The 26019-nt window shown below is 40.4% G+C and overlaps 1 protein-coding gene across 1 annotated transcript in view; it reads right to left on the minus strand.

Moving 5' to 3' along the window:
- APP (amyloid beta precursor protein) overlaps positions 1 to 26019 on the minus strand; it is a 210383-nt gene that overhangs the window by 2489 nt on the left and 181875 nt on the right. The window contains exons 13-16 of the mRNA XM_035545590.2: positions 21839 to 22060; positions 19746 to 19799; positions 8887 to 8987; positions 5684 to 5830 (exon numbers count right to left, since the gene is read on the minus strand). Coding sequence (XP_035401483.1) covers positions 5684 to 5830; positions 8887 to 8987; positions 19746 to 19799; positions 21839 to 22060 — 524 coding nt within the window. The remainder of the gene's footprint in view (positions 1 to 5683; positions 5831 to 8886; positions 8988 to 19745; positions 19800 to 21838; positions 22061 to 26019) is intronic.

Raw genomic sequence — 26019 nt, forward strand, 5'->3', positions numbered from 1 at the left:
TACCGCACCACCTTCCCTGCAGTAACACCAGAAAATGGCTCCTCTCAGAGCCATTTTCTGTCTTGATGGTCTTTTACTTATTACTTAAAAGAAGAAATGCTTCTGTGTGTGGCAAGTATATTTGACTGCTCAGATCAACTGCTAACCCTGAATCTGATCCCTTTTCCTATCTTCTAAATCTCACTCATGTTCCAATGCCCAAATTGCACCCCCAATCAGCATTGTATTTTCAATCAAATCTCTTTCTGATGCAAAAATTACACATTTTTGTGAAATACTCAACTTTAAGGGTCACATACTGTTTTCACTTGCAAGCTAGTGCAAAACTCTCCATAGCTGGAAGTCCCAAGCTTTCCAGCAAGCTCTTATTTTGGGCCAGTAGGAAACATGATGACAGGTAGGAAAGGTCACTGGGCTGAACTGACACAGGGCTTCCTGTGTTTCCAATTCTGCAATATGACCTGGATTTTTGCTCTTAAAACACTGTTATTCAAAGGCGTCTTTTTTTTCTTTTTTTTTTCTTTTTTGTTTTGTTTTTTTGTTTTTTGTTTTTGGATTTGCATGAAGTAATTCCCTTATGCAACAAACTCAAAATACATCAATTTCTTCACCTCCTGCAGCATGGTCTCAGGCAGTGAGATACTGGTTAGAGAGATGGCGCTCTTGTTTTAAACTGTTCTTTCCAGATTTCTCTTATACTAGAAATTTGGGGTAAAAAAATTTGTGTTCTTTTTTCCCTGCCTCTCTCCCTCTCCAGAAGTGACAGAAGAAACTTTTTGTTTTCTATGGACAGAATCATGCAAGTTTCCCTTGGCCTGCCCATGCGAGTGCCAAGCGCTCAGCCTGGCTGTCAGCAATCATTTCAATCCATCAAGGACGGGAGAACCCCTGGGGATTTCACAGCCCGTCTCCTCTCCAACCTCCACAAGCAAGTCCCCAGGACACTTGTGTACAAGCACTGGCTGAGCAGCACTCGCATTTTGGAGCCATGTCTGTGCCTGCTGCTCATGTTGTCCCTCATAGCCTCCCTTCCCCGGGGAGCCCAGAGAGGGCAGATGTGAGCGTGGGTGCGAGGCGGTGACAGACCTGCTACAGCTCACAGCACTCGTCTCTGCGAGCATCTCCAGGGGCTTGGGCGCGTCCTGCTGTGTTACACGTCCTTTCTCTGCGGGTTACCAACTTTTTACACTGTCCACACCCATGTGCAGCGAATCAGTCTCTGGCAATTTGCTGATGCTATCACCTTGCTGCAGACCACTTGTTTTCAAGTGAACGTTTCATCACTGTAACAGCAGCAGGGTCTAATATTCTTGTACAAACACATAAAATGCCTAATCTGTGCCCTGAGGACCATGCAAATTTAACAGTGTTAACTATTTCCATTGTGACAATGTCACCGCGTGCCATCTGCTGCCACTGCTGTTGTCACTAATGCGGCTGTGAAGGAAACAGAAGAACAAAGGAGGGGAAATTGCAAGTGTTCCAGTAGCCATTTTTAGTGCTTACAGAAACTAAGAATACAATGCAGACGCACAGGAAAAGCCACCCTTCCTTTTACTCTCGATTGGGCTGCTGTGACATCAGGTCAGCTGTGGTTCTTGCACGCAGTAACGCTGTGCTACGGGATTATCTGGTGCTTGTCCACATCGAGAAGTGACAGCCTCAGAGTTCACAGCTAACCCCACAAGGTTCTCTTCTAGCATAAAAGTAGCGTAATGTGAAGCACCGCGGCTGAGAAAATGGGGATACATCACCATGTATCAATACATGCCTGAGAGGATTTTTCTTTTGGGAGGCTCATCCCACTAGGACGGGATGCAAAGGAGGGGTATGCCAGAACCTGTGCTGCACTTCTTCCTATTTAAGCTCCAAACAACACTGTGCTGAACTCTGTAACCTGGTTTAGCTTAAGCCTCCCACTCATCACTTCTTATTCAGGACTAGAAGATATGATAAGCACACAGCATAACCTGCTTGTGGGAAAGGAACAGAAGAAGGATGGCAGAAATCAGACTGAATTTTTAACGTCCTTGCACAATGTTATGTATCAAAAAGCTGCGCTTTGATAAACTGGTTCACAGTGGAAGTCCAATAACCTCTGAAATATGGCATTTACAGATGAAAGGGATTTATTGAGGCTTCCAGTTGCAGTCTTAGCCTTTTTTTTTTTTTTAATTTCCCATTTAGCCTTTAAAATGACTGGATTGTAGCACTTCCTCTCTTTCCTGCAGCTGACTGCCACAGGCTAATCCATCTCGCTGCCAACGTACGTGCACTACTGCTCATCCTGCATGTCTTCTCTTCCACTCGCTTATACCCATTCCAACGGTGCCAAACTGTTCCTCTTTTCCTACAACCTTTGTCCTAAGTATTGCTCTGTCAAACTACATGCCTTTAACTCGGCTATCTCCTTGTCACTAAATCACTGAAGCCCTTTACCATTTCAAGAAGCTTTTTCCACCCATTATGGAGGTGGCAGGAGTTGAACACAGCATTTAAGAGGTGTGGGCACTTCCACGCTGCAGAGAAGCAGCCTAGACACTTCTCTTTTCTGCAGTGTGATCTCTCTTGAGAAAACAGCTTGGTCAGGTAGATAACCTCTTTTAAGACTGTCCATCTATCTCCTGCTCAGCATATAAATCTTTCACACAGAAAATCCTGGTGTGGAGTCAGGAAGATGACAATACTGCAGCTAAATTCAGATGCTCTGAATTCAAATTCTCTCTACACACACGGGACAGATCAAAATCCCAGACAGGATGTGCTGGCAGCTCTCAGAGATGCAACAAACACAACATTGTTGTTTAAATGCTGGTAAATGGACACTGCCTAACGCACACCTGCAGACTGGACTTTGAGAGATGGACTTTGGAGAGTACTATGATAATTTTAGTGGCTTCTGTGCTGCTGCTGTGAGCCCTCCATCGCTGCCTCTCCCCACAAGCTGCTGCTGCTGGAGGTGCTGCCTCCGTGACAGACAACAAATGAGCTTCAAAAACGAGAGGGTGAGCTGAGACAGTTGGCTGCAGTCTGGAGCACAGGAGGTGAGACCTTCTCCTTTTTCCACCTGCTATTATGGAGGAAGCAATCTCCTGCAGACAGCTGGGGTGGGGGCACCAGCAAAAGCCATCTTGAAAATGTCTGCTGGAGCTCATACGTGCACATATATTAAGTAATTTTCAACCACTCAGTCATTTATTTACTTAACTGTGGCAGTCCATTTCCTGGGGAGGCTGAACCACTTTGAAACATTTATATTGTCAGACTTGGAGAAAATTATTATGATGCCCTTTCAAAATAGGACAAGTGTGTTCCTCCTTAGGACTTCAAAAAAGGCTAACAGGATTTTCAGTAATGACTCCTGTTAAAGAAATCATAGGGAAATGAGAACAAGTATTAGTCAGACTTGACTTTTTGGAAGATAAGAATGTAAGTGGAACAGGACCTGTTTTGTAATTTTGCATTCATTATCACAGACTTAAATTCTCACAGTAACTTCTGACATGCAACAAACAGGTTGCTAGATTTGTTAAAACATACTCAGCCAACCTAGAACTCATGTACAGTTATTTTTACATCAAGCGTTTTTGCTCCTTTGTGCTTTTTGTGCATGGCACATTAAAGACAAATTAATCCCCTCTAAAATGGAACAGCTTAATTTTGAGGACATTTTAATATTAAACATCTATTTAAAATGGGTCTTTGGGTGCTTTTTATGTTTTCTGTTTTTCTCTAAGTGCATGCTAGAAAATTTTCTACAACAACCTATGACAAAAATAGATGTTATGCCTTTTTTGCAGGCGAGACAGTGAAGCTATGCAGTCTGCCAAGACCTGCACAGAGCAGGTCTGGCAGAATGAAGAATCAATCCTACCTACTGATGCGAATCACAGTGCAGCAAATCTACAAGGAAACACCATCTATGGTGTGGTACTATGTATCAACTAATATTCTTGGTAGATTCCCTAAGTGATGCTGTCATTTTGACATGAATTACTTGTTCACCTTGGGCATGTTATTTCTAGTCCAGCATTTCCAAGTTCACTGTCACTGAAAAAAGCTCATAAGAATCTATGATTATTTTCACCACGTCACTCCATCAGATGAAACCTACCTGAAATTTTAAGGTCATACTGCAATAACAGTATATCCACGTTCAATGTCTGATTTGGGACTTTGGTCTAAGGATCCTCCTGACCTATTCCTGCTGTCACTAAACTCAAAGGAGGGTGAGGTGACCCCAGTGCACAGCAAGGAGCTCCCTTCCACCACCTCTGGGTGGCAGCTTGGTGTGAGCGAGCTCTGTTCAGCTCTGTGTAGAGCCCCCAGGAAAGCCATTTTGGCAGGAAAGCACACTGACTTTGACCTCACACCTCAGCTGACATACAACCACTGACAGCAGCAATCAACTTGGTAGTTTAGAATTAAAACCCGTTTGAATTTTCTACAAAATGGGCTGGAAGTTCTCAGACGGAAAGTTAAAGCTGAGATTCTTGCTTGCTATTTTCTGCAACGAGGTCTAAAATGGCTTGCTGTGTGCTCAAAATGGCTTGCTGTGTGCTCAAATCTCACCCCAAGCCATCGCTGCTCTTCTGACCATGTCTCTTTAGAAGGTTTCAAACCATGTAGGCAACCACAGCAAGGTCACAGGAACGTGCAAACAGAGGCTTACCACAAAGGCTTACTCAAACATTTTTAAGACCCTTAATTGCCCCAGACAATGGAATACATGCATTACGAAGCATGTATGTATCCAGGAAGACCAATGCAAAGCTCACTTGACTCAGGGTGAAACCAACGTAACTATGGACTTGAATAAGACTTGGTTTCAATCAAAAATTTAAAATACCAGCTTTGGAAGATAAAAGCATAAATGTCTCAGGTGCTGGCTAATGTAAGTACTACCTGCAAACCAGAAACTCACACGGGAAAATAGGTATCAATACACAAGGGATAAAATGTTACATGAACTCCTCTTCCAGTTCTCATCATTTAAGTTTTTCTATGTATAGAGATCCTCTCCTAAAACCAAGCAACAGGTGAGGTATTTTAAATTACTGTAAATTGACCACAAATTTACTTGGTAGATTGGGAAGAGACAGGCGTTTTCATCTTGCAAATCCCATATACGAGTCTTATATTTTATTTGTGTTTCTCAAATTTATGAGTTTTACATTAACCATAAATCAAAAGCTGTTGGTGGCAAAGTTAAATCTTGTTTAGAGAACAAAAAGTAATAAAGTATCTGTATAGGGAAAATCCTTGAAGTATACAACACAATCCACAGAAGACCTGCCTCAAACATTTATTTGCAAAGTAAATTAAAAAAACTGTGTGTGTGAGAACTCCCACCAACAGTAAAAACAGGTTTTTCCTCTTGTGCAGTATCTGCTCATTTGCTGCTGTAAAATTTCCTATAAAATGAACTTTTACATTATGAAGTGATTGGTCTGAGATGGTTCCAGAATAGATTTTTGTGGTTTTGCCTCCAACTTAGCATGGTTTATATTGTGTCTGAATTTACAAAATGAGGCAATTTAATTCCACTCAGCTAGATGCAACCTCTCAGACTCTGAACATAAGGCTAGCCAAAACAGTGGTTTCTTTGTTTGTAAATATGTTTATGGAGCGGTGAGTTGACTGCTGCACATGACACCATTTGTGCTTGGTAGTCTTTTCTTACCTCCACAACCCCGTGATGAATAGATGTGTACTGCTTCTTCTTCAGCATCACCAAAGTAATGACAATCACTGTTGCTATGACAACACCTCCCACCATTAGTCCAATGATGGCACCTTTATTTGAACCCACATCTTCAGCAAAGAACACCTACAAAGAAAAATAAAGGATGGCGGCTAATAAAAAACTGAGTATTTTGTTAACTCATCCAGCTGCCACAGCAATACAAAGCCTAGCGAAGTATCAGTAATTAAACAGTACTGTATATGTCATTCTAATTAATCAAACCTGGATTGTTGTACCACAAAGTTCTCACGGATGGAGATGAGGAATTTCAGAAATTTGTTTTGCCTTTGCTGTAGCAGTGCTGTGGCTAAGGGGAAAACTCATCCCCATGTCTCTGGTTTACGTGGGACTTAGAGACAAAAGAAGTGTGAGAGTAGTGGCTTCTTTTATTTTTTTTTGTGAGTGAATCAAGGTAACTGCAAAATGACTGATATTCTTGTATGGAAGTAACCAGGGAGCATACAGTTGTCTTTATATTTCAAATGTGAATCATCAAAATGCTCCTAAATCTGCATCTGTTCAGCTTGTTTGGACTACGTCTGATGTATTTCAATACAGGAGTAGTGAAGACCTTCAGGATAACAGTGAAACTTGCACACAACCAGCAAGGAGTAAATTCTCACACCAAAGAAATAAGAGTCCAAATGAGAGCATGCTGATCTAAGTGACCAAAAAGGGATGCACTGAGATTTTGCAGGGCAAAGGGAGAATGAGCTATACCTGCATGGTGACAGTACTCATGTGAGACTCATGTGTGAAAAACAGAGAAGATCCACTTAAATCATAAGTACTGATAAAGCAAATCAGCAAACAGCAAGAAGCTTTACTATGCATTCAGTAAGACTGGCTTTTAGCAACAGGACCAGATATGAAATGTGAACAATTGTTTTCACTGTCCCCTTTTGTATATACCGCTTTATTTTACATTCATGCATGTTTTACAAGCCTTTTGTCTGCTTGTCAATATTAGGCTTTTATTATTATTATTTTTAACCAAAATAGGCAAAAAGGATTAGAGAATAAATTACATTCACAGAATTGTAAGACTATCTCACTCTGAAAGACTAAATACTTTGACAAGCATTTAACAAAAATGCAGAGGGAAGCAGGAAACCAGCTGAGAATTATAATGAGCTGTATAACATTTGCAGTCTTTAAGAAACACAACCTTCCTTGGAGAGGTATTAAAACATGCAGTATAAATATTTATATTGTTCCTAGTTGTAAGCAAGAAATACATTTAAGCAAAGTTAAGAATTCACTGCAAAGTACACACAATGGACAGTGTTGGCATAACCTCATGTGAAGTAATAATTTCTTCTCTCCATTTTACCTGCAGAGGAATGAAAGTCTTACCACATTATTTCAGAGCCCTGTGAAATGCCCCAGCTAATATATATGTGCAACAGAGGAAGGGCTTAAGCATTTTGAGTCATGAAAATCAACTTAATGTACAGCTAAAACGTGAGCACCCACAAAGAAGAGAACTACAATTTCAGACCAATTCAATAGTTTCCATGTAAAATGCAATGCACAGCTGAATTCAAAGCAATATCCTAAGGAGACTGTTTCAGTAAATCTTTCCAGGGCACAGAAGAAAACACAGAGAAAAGTATTTTCTGCTTACTGCTTTTGAATTAAAGCTAATGGAAAAGGGCATCAGCTAGGATATGGCACGCAGTAAAGAAGCAATGCCCTGTAAGGCATCATTACAGGACTTTCTCTACGATACTGGACTCCTTGCTCAGTCTCAATTGAACAGATAACCGAGAGGACAGCTTGCTGATTTTTAAATAATGGTTGTAGCTATCGGTAAGAAGCACGGCATTAAATGCTTCAAAAAGCTTGAAAGGTCCCACTTTAAGCATGATGTGGATTGCCCGGGTGCATGGATTACAATGCACTCCCCATCAGCTACCACAGGAAGGGCAGTTGGCAGCTCCAAAGTGCCTGCATCAAACCACTTAAATGTTGAAGGTCGCCGCGGGGAAGTGCGTGTGACACGGGATCGATAACTAACGAGCAAGTGGCTAAAAATGCATTTCTGCAAGTTCCTTCCCTTCAGTAAACTTGCATGGGTTTACTCCACCAGTGTGTTTAACTCATCTGAGCTAAGCACGTCAGAATTTCCCAAATTAGTGCTAATGCATTTTGGATTAGCTCATCAAACTGGGAATTCTCAGTTCTCAGCATCAAAGAGATGGCAGAATATCTTTTCACACAGTGATTGCCTAGTTCAAATGCAAATTTAAGTCCCATGTTAATTTTAATTTTCAGCACTACTTAGCTTTAAGAATATATTAAGAAAGAAAGCTTTCAAGTTTAATATAAGGATATAGAAAGTCACAGAACTGAAATCTCATCATGTAATATACCTTTACAAAAGAGAAGGCAGAAAAGGTTTAGAGCTAACGTTGCTGTATGGGTTCTTCATTACTTATTAAGGAACTGATGCTTATTCTTACTTCCATTGCTTTTGGTTGTTATTTTTGTGTTCATAAGAAACACAGTTCAAATGAGGAACAGTATTTTGCTCCTATTTGCCCTTAATCTGTTAATAATTTAATATACCTTACAGAACAAAACACACAGATAGACAAAACTAAGGCCAGTATCCTCTTATGCCAAAGCACAGGATCTTGCCAGAGGTTATGCTCCATGGAGTTCAGCTCCTTCATGCACCACCTCCATCTATTTTGACAGAAAAAGAATCTATTCCTGAAACGGTGTTACACTAGTTCTTGCTGCACCATGCTGCATTTCCATGAGTTTTTGTTTGTTTGTTTTAACTTATTTAGCATTTTCCTTTCTCTTCTCTTTAGTTATGTGATGGTGACAGAAAGACAGTGGGACAGGTGTTGCCCAAATGACCACATCTGACCACATGGCAGTGCAAGGGTAGAAACGGCTAGAATTTCCTCTCACGTGAGACTTAATGGCTTTCTATCTTCTCTGCTGAAATTATTCCAGCTTTACTTCCATTTAAGAGAGAACCAGAAGAATCATCATCTGTTCACATGGAACCTTTCTGTTGGCGATTTCAGCATCCACATCACTCAGGGGAAACATGGCCGTATTTGACCCACACGTTCAGGATTTAATCAAAACACACATGCAGAAAGGACCATTTTTTCACTCACCAGCTTTTGATGATGCACTTCATATCCTGAGTCATGTCGGAACTCTGCATCCATCTTGACTTCAGATATCTCTTCTGTTTTAACATTGGTCAACCCAGAACCTGCATTGCACCGCAAAGACAATTGGTTAAAGTCATCGATTCAGTTACCCTCTGCTTACCTCCACCACTACGAGGGCACACAGCGATGTATCATTCACACAGAGGAGGTGTGATGCAGCGTGAAAGGGAACTGGGAGGAACGTGAGGTACGTCTGATGCTTCAGTCACTGAGGTGACACAGAACGAGCTGGTAAAATTTCTCCCCGTTAATGTTTCTTAATTCACTGCAGCTATGTTGGTACAAGCATCAAAGGCTTTCAGTACAGAACACAGCAAGAATTAAGCGGCTGGGGACCAACAGTGATCTCCTGAACCGGCTCATAGGATGCAGGTGGATCTGCTCTGATAGCCTCTTTAGCGATGTCATGAAAATTTAGTGTTCAGGCCAAAACTGTTCTCTTCACTAAGCTCAGGCTGCTGTGAGGAAAAAAACGCATACCCATGGTGCGAGGTGGGAAACCCCAGATATTCTATTTTCTTGTTTCTTGCAAGCCCGTATCGTATGCGCAAACAAGCCTAAATAACATCCTATAATGTCGGTGCAGTTTACAGAGTTCTTATTTGTTTTTATATTTCAGACTGCTCAGAACTGACTTCTGCCTGAGACATGGTAACTCCATCTCTTGATTAGAAGGATACAGTAAACCAAGTAACCACAGCTTGTAGTGATTTTAATTATAGTTTGCAGTCCTGTTCCATCCTTAAGGGTGCAAAGGAGAGATGCTGCACTTGCCTAACTGGAAAAGAAGGGCAGGATTTCCTCCTGGAAAACAGCCTTAGGAAAATGAGCCAGACATACAACAGCTGAGCAGTGCATCCTCTATGTGTATCTATGAATGTTTTGTCCTGAAAAGCTGGCTCTGGCTTGTAGAGAACATATGGATATTCACATAGCTAGTTATTTTCCTTCTCAGTGCGACTGATTGACATTTATATTTCTTGGAGGTACAAACACTGCAGAAGCATGGTGTTTATAAGAAGTTATTTCCTCACCCTGTCTAATGTGATAAGGACAAACTGTTTCATATTCCTTGTCTATATTTATTTTAGCATTTTATTGCCCCAAATGATTCTTAATATTTGGGTTGACCTTAAGCTCTGATGCAGAGGGAAAATCTCTTCTAAAATCCTCAGCACTACTGACAGCTCTTGTGCTCCACCACCGCTCTGGACTGTCAAGAAATTTCTGAAGACTTCCATGTGCCACAATCTCAAGCAGCACTGAATGAAATCATTATTCCCCTTTTACTGCTTTTGAATGAGCGTTTTTTTCCATTAAATGCTGATTTAGTTTTATATTATGAGACAGTGAGAACAGACCTTCCCAAGAACTTCTCCAGACTGTACTGACAATCCCATTCTAAAGCAATGATCTTGCTTTTCTTTTTTTTTTTCTCCATTTTTTTCCTTGCATATGAAGGTGAAAACAAGAATAATCTTCATGTGGTAAAGTATTTATGGTTATTTTCTTGAAGAGTCCAACTGCCCCATAAATTCTACTTTAGTAAGTGTCTTCTTTTTAAGGAATGTTTTATTCCTTAAAAGACCTTTCTTCTTTTATTAAGCATCTGATTTTTGATGCCACATTACACTACTGACAAGTATATTATGACATGTATATATGAGGCCATTTCTAAATGCAAGAACAATTGAGTACTTAAGGAACCGCAGCTTGAAGACAAACCATGATGTTCTGTCAATGAAACGCAGGAGGAAATGAAGATGAAGGAAATAAAACCCACATGGTGCCTGAAAAGAGGTTTAATTTTCTATACTTGAAGCAGCTATGGTTAGTTTTCCAAAGTAAGAATACAATTCACTCTCCTTTGAGCATCATCTCAAAATAGCCCCTACACCTGCGTCAACAGGAAGCGAAGAAAATGAGAATGTGTATCTGGCCACACCGAGGCTCACCTCTTCAAACCTTCTGTCTTTTTGTTATTAGAACTAAAAGGGGGAAAACAAGAGTGGAACAGCAGTGTTTTGCATAGTTTAAGTATCTGGGGGGAAAGGGCTTTCCTGGGACTTGGTTCTCTGCCCGTGGCTGAAGCAGCTGGAGAGGAGGCTGGCTCCCTGGTGCTTGCTGCTCTCCATGGCCCCACCGGCTGCCCCTCAGACGTGCTGGCCAAACCACCTAGAGGAAACTCCCCCAGGGCAAGGACCTCGGGAACTGCACAATGTGTTTGCTACAGCTGACAGATCCATTTAAGATACAAATATTGATTAGAGCATATACATACATATATGAAATATATTGGTGAAGAATCAACTTGTGTTTTGTAGAGAGAAGTCCTGCTCCCCAATCTCTTGGAGGTCACTAACAAGCTAGCAAGGACATGGGAAAGATGAGCTGGCTTTCAGGAAATCTTGCTTTCCAAAAGGAGGTTGATAAGATCCCTCATCAAAGCTGTGGCAGAAGCTGAGACGGCAAGGATTAAGAGCGAAAGTCCTATATGACTTCCCACAGCTGATTAAAAGAGATGAAACAAAGTGTAAACACACGGCCATTTTTCGCAATGGAGGAAGGTTACCAGCAGGGTCCCACAAGGATCTGTGCTGTGCTGTTTGTAAAAGTGATCCAGATAAGGGAGTGAATGGTGCAGGGACAAAGTTTATTGACAAAAAATAAAAATAAAATAGTCAAAGTAAAACCAGCTGCAAAGAACTGCAGAAGGGTATTACAAATTCTGAGTGCACAATAAAAGGGAAAGGATATTTAATGTTGGTACAATGTAAAGTGGTGCACACAGGGATAAACAGCCCTAACTATACATACACAATGGGCTCTACACTGGCTCTGGTCCACCCAGGACAGAGACCTTGGAGTCACTGCGGATAATTCTCTGTGGGCACTTGGCTTATTGGCAGTCAGAAAGGTGAAGAGAAAGACAGGAATAATTGTGAAGGAACAGAGAAAACAGAAAACGTCATTACACCACCATATAAATGATGCAACTTCATTTTAAATACAGCTACCACTTCTGGTCAGCCCACCACAAACAAAGACAGAAGAACTAGAAAAGATACAAAGCAGGGGGACAATCACTGACATGGAATGGTTTCTGTACAATGAAGGACCAGACAAACCACGAGTCCCCAGACTGGAAAAAGATAAATGAGGGGGAACAATCCAGATATCTATGCAACTGTGAGCAACATGGAGAAAATATATAGGAAATGACTAATCATTATTTCTCCAACAAAAGTAAAGAACGCCAACATGGTTATGACACAGCAGATTAAAAACTAACAAAAGAAAAGTATGTATATATAATCTGGTGCAATGCAAAATTGGACTGTGGAACTCACTGGCACAAATAATAAGAACATTCAAAATACGAATGAACAAATGCAAAGAAGAAAGGTTCATCTAGGGATACTAAATGCAATGGTAAAATACAATTTCCAGTCCTGGAAGTCTATCAAATGCTGGCTGCCAAAAGCTCAGTGGATGTGCTAGGAGTAATATGGCAGAGGTGAAATCTCTAAGCATCCTGTACGCACCACCGCCAGAGGGAGGATGACAGGCTTGGGTACCTCTGCTCTTGGGCTCTAACCACTTTTATTGGAAGTGAGCTATGATAGCTTAGACAGTAGGTTTTTGTTAGCTTCAGTTAAATGGAGCCAAACACCACAGGCAGGAATTAGAGCAGCATTTGGTGGCAGAACAGGTCAGTAGCCTTCACAGCAATAAGCTACAGCATGACAGAGGGTGCTAAGTTCACCAGTAGGCTCATCTGCTGCTAAAACATGAGATCAAACCCTCAGGCTTCCCTGAAGCCACATTTCTTGGACGCTTCCCTTCCCTTCTTCCATTCCCAATAGAGAGGGAGCTGTACTTCCAGGCTACTACTGTGCTTCCAGGATGCAGCAGGCTAAACAATCTGTGGAGATCAGGCAGAAAATTTTTGCTTTGGGCTAATACGATCAAGGTCTGGTAGTCTACTTGACCTTATACACCAAACCAAAAAAATGCCATGGGATCTGAACACAAAACAGGACTTCTTATTACACAGTTAAATATTGTTTCACTTTCTAAAACTTGCCTTTGGCAGCTAGCACTTTTTTGGTCAGAAAGAGAATAATCTTCTATTGCACTAACAAACCTAATAGAAATTTTTTTCTTCCTCCTATCTCCCTTAGAAGGGAAGAAAAAAGACTTTAAGAAGTGCAATGAGGGTAAACTGGTGCTCTTCCGAAAACAACTGATTATATAGTAAGAAAACAATGACTCTGCACTAGAATCAATTAAATATTTGGTACAAGACAATTAAACATGGAGTTAAAAACTGCCTTTCTACCATGCTACATTGCAGAATTGAGACCTTCTACTGAACAAAACTTCTCTTTGTTTCCAGTTCATACACTTTCCTGTCCTGGTAAATACATATTTAGACACACATGCTAAAGTCAAAGATTTAGTTTTCAAAGGTAGTAACTGAAGAACGAAAAAACTTCTGGGTCTTTCTAAAAATTTTATCAATATGAATCAGGTAGGATGCAAGCAGCAAACAGCTAAGACTGCTATACGCTTGCGAGGAAGACAAGAACACAAATAGAAGTTAACTATAAAACAAGATCCTTAATCCTTACTCAAAATGATGTGTTTTTTTTCCACTATCAAGTCTAAAATACACAATTCGAACACAAAAGCCAAAATAAAAGAAGAAAAATGAGAGTAACAGCCTCACTGCAAACTCACAAATAATGATAATTATTAGTGCTTTTTCTTCTAAATTACATACTATCTTTAGGGAGTTGCACTCCTAATTACTTTAATTTTAAAATGCTACAATTCACCTGGTAAATATTTTAACTTGCATCTTCGTAGCAAAACTGACAAAACTATTTAGCCATCAAAACCACAGTATTAAAAACATCCAGAAAAATCCAACATAATGAGCTAGTTAAGATTATACTTTCATAAAATAAAACAATTTTCTAACAATAAATGTGTGCTGACTTACTGTATATGTAACAGAAAATAAGATTCCATGTTTTTTCTTGCTTTGCTCTTGAATAATTAGGTTTCTCGAATGATGGCCTTTTAATGGTATTTTTGTTAATTAGCAATGTTAACTGTTTTTATATATACACACGTTTATACATATGCATACATACACACACACACCCCTATATTCCAAACATCACAGAGCAGCGTTTACAACCTTAATTGCTCCTTGCACTTAAAGGGAAAAAAAAGCAAACAAAAAAACCCAACTCCAAACACGGAGTTTATAACTACTCAGATGAAATACAAACAAAGCAGCTGCTTTGAGGAACATTTTACTCTCACACAGATAAGGTTTTGTGTTTCTTTAAATATATATTTAGGCTTTACAAAGGAAAAATAAACATGATATAATGAATTCTACCAAGGAAGTACTTAGGTGTATATTATCTACTACGCTGTCTGTGACTGGTTGACCTACTGGTTAAATAACAGCCTAGCAAGACTTTGTGACTTTGTTTTGCAAGGATGTGAAACAATCTTAGTTTTGTGTGTGGTCTTCCAAGTACTTTTAGAGCTAAAAATCAAACTTCCAAGTGAAGCACAGCTGAAATTGCCAGAATTTGATGGTCTCTACATAGAGGGGAAAAAAAAGTAGCACATTTGAATATGGTTTGAGGAATAGAAAGGAGGACAGAATTCAGGAAAATTTAACTCCGTGTCAATGAACTGTATTTTGAGTGGTGTTAAGAAAAAGAGAAGATTTGTGGAACGAGGGTCTGCTATAAATGTAGTAAACAGCTTTCCCTGGGTAAAACTGCATTAAAAAAAAAAAAAGGCTGGATGGAAAAGAATGAAGTGTTTGAACAATTATCTGGGAAGACGACTTCAAGTTCTTACTAGAAGTACAACTATTACTTCCGTAAGACTCTATCACTCTGTGAAGGTCATTGCAGCTGTTTCATGCACAAAATGAAGATTATATACTCACTTTTGTAAAGACAACTGAAATATCAGTGAGGAGAAGTAATTTTAAGATACAAAACTTTCTTGTCTCTTCATGGAAGTTAGTAAAATGGTGGTTTGCTTTTACTTCATGGATGACTACGGGACTCTCAAACTGGAGAAAGCAGTAAAGAAGTGCAAACTTTTTTTGTTGTTGTTGTTTGTTTGTTTAGAAGCTTTTCAATCTTATTTTAAAGAGAATACTTTAAATTCTTAAATTCCTTTGAATTTTTAAGATATATATTTTTTAAGAAAAAAATCTTGCTAGAACTTACTTTGAAAAAAATATTTTCTAGAAGACCAGAGATAATTTACAGGTGTGTAAAAATCAATAATCAAAACAAGTAAAATTTGGTGACCTTTTTCTGGCATATCAATACATATGCTGAGCAGATGCATACAGAATTGCATTCACAGTTAACTATATAATTAAAAAAATCTACTATGGATTTTTAGTTGGTAGCTGCAGACAGTTAGTTTAAGACAACAGTATTGAACTAACATCACGAAGACCAGAAAAAGACCTGGCAATTTCTGTCAGGAAAATCATAAATAATTCCCTAAGCCGCTCTATGCCCTGACATTGTACAGAGTGCAGCATATGTGCTAATGATTCTGCAGAACAGTCATTAGGCTTCAGAGCCTCTGCAACCATATATAAAAAAATCTCTCAGCCTCCTACAATTTGTAATAGAACTAAGAGATATCATGATTTACTGGCAGAAGGGCCAGAGACACAGAAGCAGCTTTATGTGCAAGCTCTCCTCAGAATTACTGAATGTTTACAAAACAATCTACTGACAAAGGGTTGGGAGAACATAGAAAAAAACAAACCACCAAACCACACTATGTGGAAGAAAATAACACAATTAACTTCATAATCTCCTTGCAATGTGAACTGTGGGCATCCTGTTAGTGATATAATTTTAGCTGTTAGCAGTGTAATTACAGCTGCAACTGTGCAACAGATGTGAATACGATTTACCCTGTACAGAGCACCGTTTTTTCTTCTCTATCCTCGAACTTCAGAAAATCTGCTGATATTAGGCAACATCCATTCTGATGGCAAATTTTCTAATCTTTACTCAATTTCCATAAATCAGACTGCTGGGTTAACACGAGTAATAGGGAACTTTTTTATGAGTATCTGGACTGTTTTATATATACCTTTATGTCTCTTTCTACAAATAAACAGAACAAAGTTACTAATAATTACCCAATATTCAGCTGCAAGATATTAAATACTTATCATGAAAAAGTGACCTCTGAGGAATGGGCAAGGAGACACTATTGAAAAAGTTCTTACAGCTAGGCTATCAACTAAAGCGGTATTCCTCATATTTGCAGCTCTTCCTATGGAAGTTTTCAGGCTGGACTGAATCCTTTTAGTTGTCTCCCCGTATGGAGCAATTCAGAAATGGCAGGAACATGCCAAAAATGCCTTAACGTCTCAGGCTGTATGAAAAAATACAGCTCACTGATGACTGCTCTCTAGATATTTTCCTTCCCTTTTACCTTTTTATTACCTCTGTTTACTTCCTTTTGAGGAAGGAGATGAGAGGAGAGAGATTTAGGCATAATTCTTATTTTCGTTCCCCCATTTGTGGATTAAAAAGGGAAGCAAAATGTGGAGCATTGGACTCCTTTTCATATACCAGTGTGAATCATGCAGATGTTATATTTATAGTAGGAAATAAGGATTCCCCACAAATTATTCTCCCCTTGGGACTGATATAAGTCAGACTCAAATTCAAGCTTCAGCTGCTGCTAGTCAAGGTGGAGTGCAGCAGAGCTACAGATTTGGACAACTCTGGCCTTGAATTTTAGTAAACACTTTAAACTTGGTCCTACTCATAAGCTTTACTGCTTTATAGATTGGCCAACTCTTCACATTTCCTGCCTCTTTTCAAAGTTTTTGTTTGTTTCTTTTGAAAGAGGGAGAATGATGTGCTGAAGTACCAAAACTGTAGTTATCCCAGATATCACAAACTAAGTACCTACTTTTCCCTTCTGTACCGTGACCAAATGACCTCTCTTTCAGGAAGGAGACAAGTATCATCCACATGATCTAGATTTGTTGTTAAGAAAAATGTAGTGATCGTTGTAAGAACGTCATGTGGATGAAAACCAGTAACAAGATAATGGAAAAAGGAAAAAAGGACATGTGCCTGTGTAGTTGTGTTGGTCCTTCAAGAGACAATTTTCTTCAGTGACTTTGAACACCTAAAAACATTCAATTGATCATAAGCCCAGGCTTGGACTATTGCAGGTTGACATGACAAGGTATTTTAACCTTGAAGAAGCTGGTAACCACCCAGTTCACTTCAGCAAGACAAGCAGAAGCACAAACTGAAAAGTCAAGACTGTGACAGTGGCAAAGCTTTCGGGAAATCAACAGGAATGCAGGCAATTAAAACAAAACAAAAAGTTACAAGCAGCTGTGTGTGTTAATCTGCCTCCAGCCCCCCTGCTAATACTTTCCATTCTGTAATAATATCCTCATTGTCCAGATTATTTTTTCCTAAAGAATACCAACTGACTACTCTAAAAGGACAGTGACTGCAGAAAAAAAGTATCACTTTTCTTCTTTGAAACTCTAACATAGATGTTTTATTTATAATTAGCAAGTAAAACAATTTTAAAGCACAGTAATTTTAAAACTGTCAGAAGTCCTTAGTATTTCACACTGTTTAATTAACCGTCCGTGTGCTTTCCACAATTCCTAGTTTGTGACAGCTACTCAGACCGGTACCAGCTTTTTGTTAAATTGAAATACTTGGGCAGATAAATTACTTTCAAAAGATGATGGAAAATCAGGTGGGCATGTACTGACAGAATTTCTCTCACTAAGAACTAATTTGCAGAAATCTGGGCACAGTGATTAAAGATGTAAGGATGAAGGTCTACCAGAAATGGTGAAGGAAATATGTTTTGTTTCCTGTTACAATATATTTACCAGTACTGTAATGGGGTAAAATCTTTGTTTTATATACAAATCTAAGAAATTTGATGCTGTGAAGTTTGGAAGGCAGGCACAACAGCAAGATTTCAGCCTCTCTAGTGAGGTGACTGTCTTCACGCAGGAATGCAGCGTGCATCCCTGCCTGTCCCGAGGGATTCAGTCTCTACACCAAAAGCAGAACACAAGAGCCCTGGCACCACTTAAACTGTGCTAAAACACAGTGAGTGGCACAAAGGCCCCTTGGTGGCATTACTTTTATTCCATGTGCTCTTCATAGTGTAATATTTCCTGTATCTGCTGGGAGTTTCAAGTCGTAACGATCATGTTGAAATATTTCTACCTCTCCTTAACAGTCTATCACACACATTAACAAAGACCACTCATGACCTATGCCGGGCATGCTTCTTGCACTACTTGTATCACCCCAACCAACAAAGTGCTCTGACACAATGGCCTTAAAAACACATTTCCTTCTGAAACTAGGGTGCTGCAGTATGAGAAAATCCTTTCCCTAGAAAGTGACACCAGTGATTTCTGTCACTTGTGTGTGTGTATGGCAACAGAAGGGAGGAAGGAATAACCTTTAGTAATAAATATGGGCCTCCTAACAGGAGATTTTTCACAAAGACTGAAAGTAAAAAGGTTAGCAATTACAAACTTTAATACTACAGGAACTCTACCAGCTTCCAGGCTCTCTTTGTGGAATGAAGTAAGGCTCTAAACACCAGTATCAGACTCCTAAAACAATGCCAGGAACACACCACCTGGCCAGCCTTGACGTACCTCCCAACTGCTGTGAGATATGGTCTTAATTCACTCCGCACTGTAGCGTTTGCCGGAGTCAGTAAATACCAGTGGTATGGGGAGAGATTTAAACATGCTAAGGTGTTGCCCGTAATGCTTTCCAATAGAAGTTTAGAGGAAAAGATGAAGGGAGAAATAAGATAGATTGATCAGCTTGATCTGAAGAAAAAAAAAATAAAACAGAGATGTGACAATGAAATAACTCTGACCCTAAAATAAACTCATCTAATCTCACTGTTTGTTGAAAAGTAATCTGAAATCAAAGTTTGTTTGCAATCACTGGAATCATCCATTTCTAGATATTCCTAAACAGAGATGAGGGAAAAACAACCTAGGAAGCAAAAAAAAAATAGTATGAAAAGCAATCTTTTCCTTTTGAAATTTGAATTATCTCACAACTCTAAGCATTTGCAACCTGAGTTGAGTTAGCCACATCTGAATTCAACAGGAAGACAAATACTCACCTCTTTCTACCCTACAATGGCATGGATAACTGTCTAGAGGTGTCTTCACTGAATCCAGGGTGAGAATATACGTGTCAATTTTTAGATGTTTGGAATTAGCTAAGATAAGTATCACTGCAAAAAGATCTTGATGTACCCCGCACTTCTAAAATGGTATAGATGAATTCTTTATTAGCCATGATTTACACAGAACAGTATACTTGCATCGAGAATATGGTACTCCTATCATATGTTCCTAAATTAAAAGTGCTCTCTGCACTCTGGGGTACTGTGGCTACTGCATCTTACATCTGCCAAAGCTTTCTTGCTGCCAGGGATGACAACTTCACGTGAGTGCCAGCTCTGAGTCCCACTCCCTTTGCACGCACACGTACTGAACACCCGTGATAAAGACACCACTGACGTGGCCTGTGTGTGTCAACTCATGCCTCAAATACCAGGTCCCAGTTCAGGACATAACATTGCATTTTAGGAGAGGGTTACACCAAAGAAAAGGTGATCATCTGAGCTCGAGCAGACCACACACATGCTGGGAAAACACAGGTTAGGTAAAAGCCATGCAAGTTCTATACCTGGTCGTGTGGTGAGTCCTCTGTCTGCAGCGGGGCGGGCATCAACTGGCTCAACTGGGCAGGTGCAGAAAAGAAACAAAAAAAGCAAACAAAAGATAAGCAAGAATATAAAAAAAAAAACAAACAAAACCAATTTAAAGTCATGAGAGCTAAAAGATATTCCCACAGTAAATGTTAAGAAGTGCTGCAACAAATGATGTAATGCATTAAAATACACAGGGATTTGTAATTAAACAGTATGTTATTCAAGGCAGAAGAGTTTTTGTTTCTTATTTGCTGTCATACATTTTAAAAGGATAACCATGCTCAGAATACTTGCCTAGGGATTCAGTGTCACACTGAAGTATGTACCTTTCTTTATTAAATTCTGGGCTTAGTTTGGTTTCTGAAGGGAAAAAAGGCTTGTGTGATTAAACTGTGATATGTCTGAGTGCACCTGTACACCTAGTAACTTCTGAATTTGATGACTGAAACCGGTACATTTTGAAAGCTGGGTGGACAGACCTCAAAGCTAATTTTTTCCCCCTTAAGTTTCATGAAAGCAGGCAGTAGGCAAAGAAACGGATGCAATGTATACTGCAACTATGGGAAAAGCTGCAGTGAGAGCTGCACTGGAAAATTTCTGCAGGGGAGATGCCACCAGCTGGACCATGGTCTGCTCCTGGCAGCCAGCCTCAGCAACTGCACTATGGCGAGTCACAGCTGACTCACTAGGAGACTGGAGTTCAGCCTGCCAGCCTGGTCAGCAGGTTGTGCTACTTGCCAGCATCTGACGCAATCCAGCCAGCTGCTCTCAACTGCTCAGCGCATCACTTGCCTGCAGCTGCCCTCCAGATAAGTCCAGAGTCCTTGTCACAAGCTACTTTCTTCTGGTTCTTGCTGCTGGCCAGTCCGTTTGAGTTTGGTCCTTCTCTCTCAGCTCTTTTTCTTCGGCCCTACCTGTTGTGCTGACTTCCTGGTGGTCTGACTTTAGCTCCACTCCCAACCAGTCTCTTCTCTTCCCCTCATATTTGGTATGCTTCCATTTCACTTATTAGTCGACCTTTGCTCACATCCTAGCCATGTCTTTAGCCTGGGGATTACCTGTTTTGATCATAAAACTGGTTCTGACTCCACTGATATAAGCTGGCACCAACACTGGACCTGACAAATCCACATCCACATCCCTTGTTTTGTCACCAAGCATGTAGCTGCCCACAGTCTCTCATGCATCATGTTGGAGTGAGACTAGGAGAAAAGCACTGAGGGAGAACTGTGCAAGGTAGGTGCTCAAAACTTACCCTGAGAGCAGGTATAGCCTAAGCCAGTGGTTTCAAAAGATTGCATGGAAGACTAATGTCTGTGCATCACAGATATTTTTGATCCACAAAACACAGATCTGCGTTAAAAAAATGTTTCTGTAGCTCCGGCCTTTATGCAACTAGTGCTTTTGCAGCAACAAACCTTCACTATTGCCATTAGCTTAGCACTAATGAGGGTGGAGTTGAACTGGTAAGGGAAAACAAACACAAGAGGAGGAACTGAATGACATGATCAGAGTTCCTTATGTTTCTGATTAATTGGTTCTGGCACCTAAGTGAACTATCAATTCCAGATTATACATAAATTATTAAAATATTATGCAGCCACTTCAGTAGATTAGCCCATGAGCAACATAAAGTACTCCTCAGGAAAAAAGTCATTTGCATTGCTGTGTACACAGAAACATTTCTGCAGCACATTCCAGACAACCAAAACAACCAAAAACAACCCCCCAGCCTTTACTCATTCTATCATGTCTGACAACTTATCTCCCTTAGCTCATCCTCATGTATTTTATAAGACACTCACAATTTGCTGGACTGTATTTTGATCTGTTTTTAAAGAGAAGTTAAGTTAAACTCTGAAATTTACTGTGTGTCTACATTGTCAGTTTTAGCCAGGATTCTCTGTTCAATCAAAGAGACATGGCTGGCAGACCAGTTCTAAACTTAGAGTCGAGACCTCTCTCCTCCTTACATCAGAAAGATGCCAATTTTCAGTGAATAAAGTGAAAGAGGAATCACAAAACTCAATTCAGCGTATTCTGTATTTTTTCCCAGTATTGCACATACCTTCATTTTCAGTATTGGCTGGAACAGAATCAACACCAAAGGGATGCCATGGCTGAAGGTCATCTAGACTGAACTCTCCATCCACTGGAAGAAGTTCAACTGTGGTCTTAGTTTCCGTCAATGAAGGCATGAGAGCATCGTTTCCATAGCTGATTCTAGGTTCGCTGATCATATTGGCCAGAACGTCATCAGAGTAGTTTTGCTCTTTCTGAAGCAACTCATCTGCAAAGAAATGAACACAGAGATTGTTTGAAAGAGCCTGCATTTCTGAGCACCTATTTCCAATGTAATGAGAGTAGAAATTTACTGTCATGAGATTCTGCCTTCTTATGATAAAGAAAAACATAAACGCTTGGGATCATCAAAACTCTGTGCTGAGCACTGATGCTAAGCACGTCTTTTAAACATCAACCAGAACTGTTCAATACTGTCTTCTACTCATGTAACACCACAGGTCACAGGGCTGTGCTTCCATTTCCTTCAACTCAGCGCGTTCCTATAAGTTAACGTGCCCACAGGAAGGAACATCTTTGTTAGTTCCACTTCCTCTTAAATGCTCACTTATCCAAGCTCATCATTGCTCTTAAATCCTAAATCACCACAACACTTACTGTATTATATTGGGCTTATTATAACAGCATCTATAGGCAAATTGTTTTACAAGCTACCAGGATCTAAAGCTGTGCAATATTATCTAGTGTTTTTTTTTTGTTTGTTTGTTTTTTTTTTGGACTACAGCAAGGTGAGAACAATGAAAGCACTTTCCAGTTCCATCAGCTGTATAGGACAGACTATCCAACTCAGTGTTAAAAATAAGCTTGGAGGTTGTGTGTGCTTGATTATTCCAACTCCATTCTCACATCAAAGTTAGTCCATTCTTGATCTTCCCCTTTGTTGTCTTTTTCTTTTTTTTTTCCCCTGTAGGGGCAATGCATTACTTGGATGCACTTCGAAGGAACTTGGTGCACAAGACCACATTCAAGTAAGCAAGCAATTGCTATGAAGAAGGCAACAAGTAATTGCTAATAATGCGTTAATGTAATTAGTACGCAGGTGTTAAAGTGCTAAATAGTTCTGAATCAAAGACTGTAAAGGTTACACTACTAGAGTGCAAGTGCTCGCACACATGTACACACATGACAGCTGACAATATAAAAGCTTTTAAGCCTGTCTTCTCCTTTCCCTTCATTAATGACCAACTCACTGTCACTGCTTCATATCTATATCCAAAATCTGTAGCAATTCAGGGACAGGAATCACCACTTCACTTCTAGACCCTTTTTGTCCCTCTGTAGGGGCCATCTCATTTCCCAGTATCGTCAGTGAGAAATTGCATCTACATTTCTAAGCACGACGGAGCTTTATATGAGCCCTCAGTGAAATCTTCTGAATTTTACTTCCCTCTCAAGCTTATACCACAGCGTACCACCATACTGCACCTATGCAGTAGCCCTCAGTAAGAATCCCCACCAACTCAAGAGCATGAGAGCTGGCACTGCTTCACTGCCTTTATCAGTGATGATATATGAGGGCTCTACTCTGCAACGTCTCTTAAAGACCATCTCTTAGTCGGACAGTTGATGCAGTTCTCTGCCACACTTTTTTAGTATAACAAAGTCAGAACATCAAAACTAAACAAAAAGTTGTAATGCAAGCCCTGGGGACAGGATAGGATCTTAAATCTTGTAAATCGATGCCTTAAAACCAATTTTCATGTTTAAGCAGTAATTGCGTTAGTAGACAGTAAGCCAACGTTACTGCTAATGTGTACAGAAAATTCAATTCTGTCATTGAATTTGTTCATTAGAATGACTTAGTAGGACAGTACAGAAAGCCTGCAGAACACTGAATTGTTTTTCCCTTCATGTTCACTTTATTGAAAACAATATTATTTTATAAGATACATAATAAATCTTCAGCTCAGGAGGCAAGTTGAATTTTTTTTCTCCCCACTGCATTTGCACTAATCCTTTGGCAAATTAAAGCGTCTCCTTGTATCAGAGGAGACACAGCCAAAGCAACTCAATACTGTGAGCAGACACTGTATCACATGACGGATGTTAATTTTTATTAGTTATGGAAGAGGAGACTTTACAAAAAAAAGGAGCTGGGTGTTAGCAGCCTGAGTGAGAAGCTTGATTTCCCAGTGCTGTGCAGGGAGTCACAGGCAATACCCGCTGAGCACATTATGATACCAGGTTATGATGAACCATAGAAAAGTGAGTAGCATCGAGTGTCTTAGCACCTGCAACCCTTTCAGACATCAGGCTCCAATTCATCCCATTCCCACTGTCCTCCCTGTCCCTAGGGGATTGTGCAGGGCAGCTGCAGAGGCGGCAGCCCATGCAGCAGTGGCACAGAGCAGCGCTGGGGGTGCTATGCCCAAGGCACCCCTTTTCTCCAGGTGGTGCTGATCCTCCATGACTCCCTGTGCCACAGCAACTGTCTGCCTGTCCTGCCTGCTCCTTCCTGCTGATGCATGCTGTGTTACCTGCAGACAGCTCCTGCCCTTAGGAAAGGACAGACAGGTATGGGGAGGGGAAGGAGCAGAGGGAGCAGGACCTACCTGCCCTCTGCGAGGGAGGCACCGTGCTCAAGGGGGAGGCCATGGCAGGGCATAGCTGGGCCCACCAGGCTAATGGAGAGGGGCACCTGACTCGCACCATGATCCTGTGGCTACAGGCTGGGAGGGATGAGTACATAAAATCTCTCAGTGTTGCCCAAATGGGAGAAAGTCGGCACCGGTGCCTGCAGGCTCCATTGTTCCCCACTCAGCTGCAGCACACAATGCAGACATGAAGTGACCCGCACAATCGCTCAAGTGAGGCGGGCAGATATTACAATAAGCGGATTATGATTGCATTCATTTTTACAAGCAGGGAAACAATGGTCAAAATGAATCAGCCCATCTGACACGATGAATCAGGCACTGAACTATAGTGAGAAATGAGAAGTTCCTGGCTTAGGAACTGTGCTCGAGTCCATCAGACCAAGGCATCTGTGTCTGCATTGAGTAAATGATTTGCAAACAATTGTTTCAATCTCTGAGCTGCTAAAAAAAGTTTGCCCTAGGATTTCCAGTTATCGACACTAGCTGGCAAATTCCAAGATCAATTTTTTCAGTGTTGATTTTGTTCAGAGTATTGATGTCTAGTTGAATCATCAGCTACGCTAATGGAAAGCCATACAGCCTCACTGTTACCCATCAATAAAGCATTCCCTCCCTTTCTCACAGTTGCCAATTCAATTTCCCCACCCCACAAAAGACAATTCCCTAAATAAGCAGGGAGTACAGATGCAGCTGGAGGCTAGGATGTGCATTCAAGACTGTTCCAGGGTTTTTCTTTGTGTGGTGAATATCTTCATTATTAGGTGCTGAAAATACACAGATTCTAGGCTGCTTTTCAAAATTTCATCTCTCCTCAAACCAACAGGACAAAAACCCCCATGACAACCTTCCTGTAATAGACTTGTTGTTGCTCTGCTCATTATCTCCTCGTAACATTGTGTTAAGTCCTGCCAGAGAAGAATAAGGAGGACGTTGAAACTTTTTTTGTTTTGTTTTGAGAGCCTGTGCTCAAAAGTGATCATGACTTCAGGAAAAAACCATCCTCAGCTTGAACCTCAAATCTCCCAGTAGCTCTGGATTTGGTGTGAGGGTGCACCATTGCTCTACCAACACAAATCCTGGGACATGCAGAAAGTCCCCTTCAGACACACAAACCACTCTTTCTCAGGATGAAAGAGAGCCTCAGTTCTGGTACTTTAGTGAAACACTTCTCAGACCTACCATCATCTCTGAGGAAGTTTCACTCATTCTTTGGTTCACTGTAGGCATTTCCCCATGGGTTATTACCACTAAACAGCAGCATTGAGAAAAATTAAAGTTATAAAGAAATATCTTTGGGGAACTAGATACAAGGGTAATACCACTACAACCTCCTTTCAAGACTACTCTTATCGTGTTCTCTGGCAAAGAGAAACAGAGTGGAAACCAAGAAGGAGCAGAAGAAAATAAAACTTGTTACAAAAGCTTCTGGTGGATGTTGGCTTGTTTGAAAGCAGCTCATTTGCAATGCCCCTAGACCATACTGCTACTAAATAGGCTTTGCTAAGTGCACCGTAATAGCAAAGACCATGTCAAATCCTAAAAGAGGTGATCGAGTCTTACAGCAGTAAAA

This window comes from Cygnus atratus, chromosome 1, assembly GCF_013377495.2.
Source record: "Cygnus atratus isolate AKBS03 ecotype Queensland, Australia chromosome 1, CAtr_DNAZoo_HiC_assembly, whole genome shotgun sequence".
NCBI lineage: Eukaryota > Metazoa > Chordata > Aves > Anseriformes > Anatidae > Cygnus > Cygnus atratus.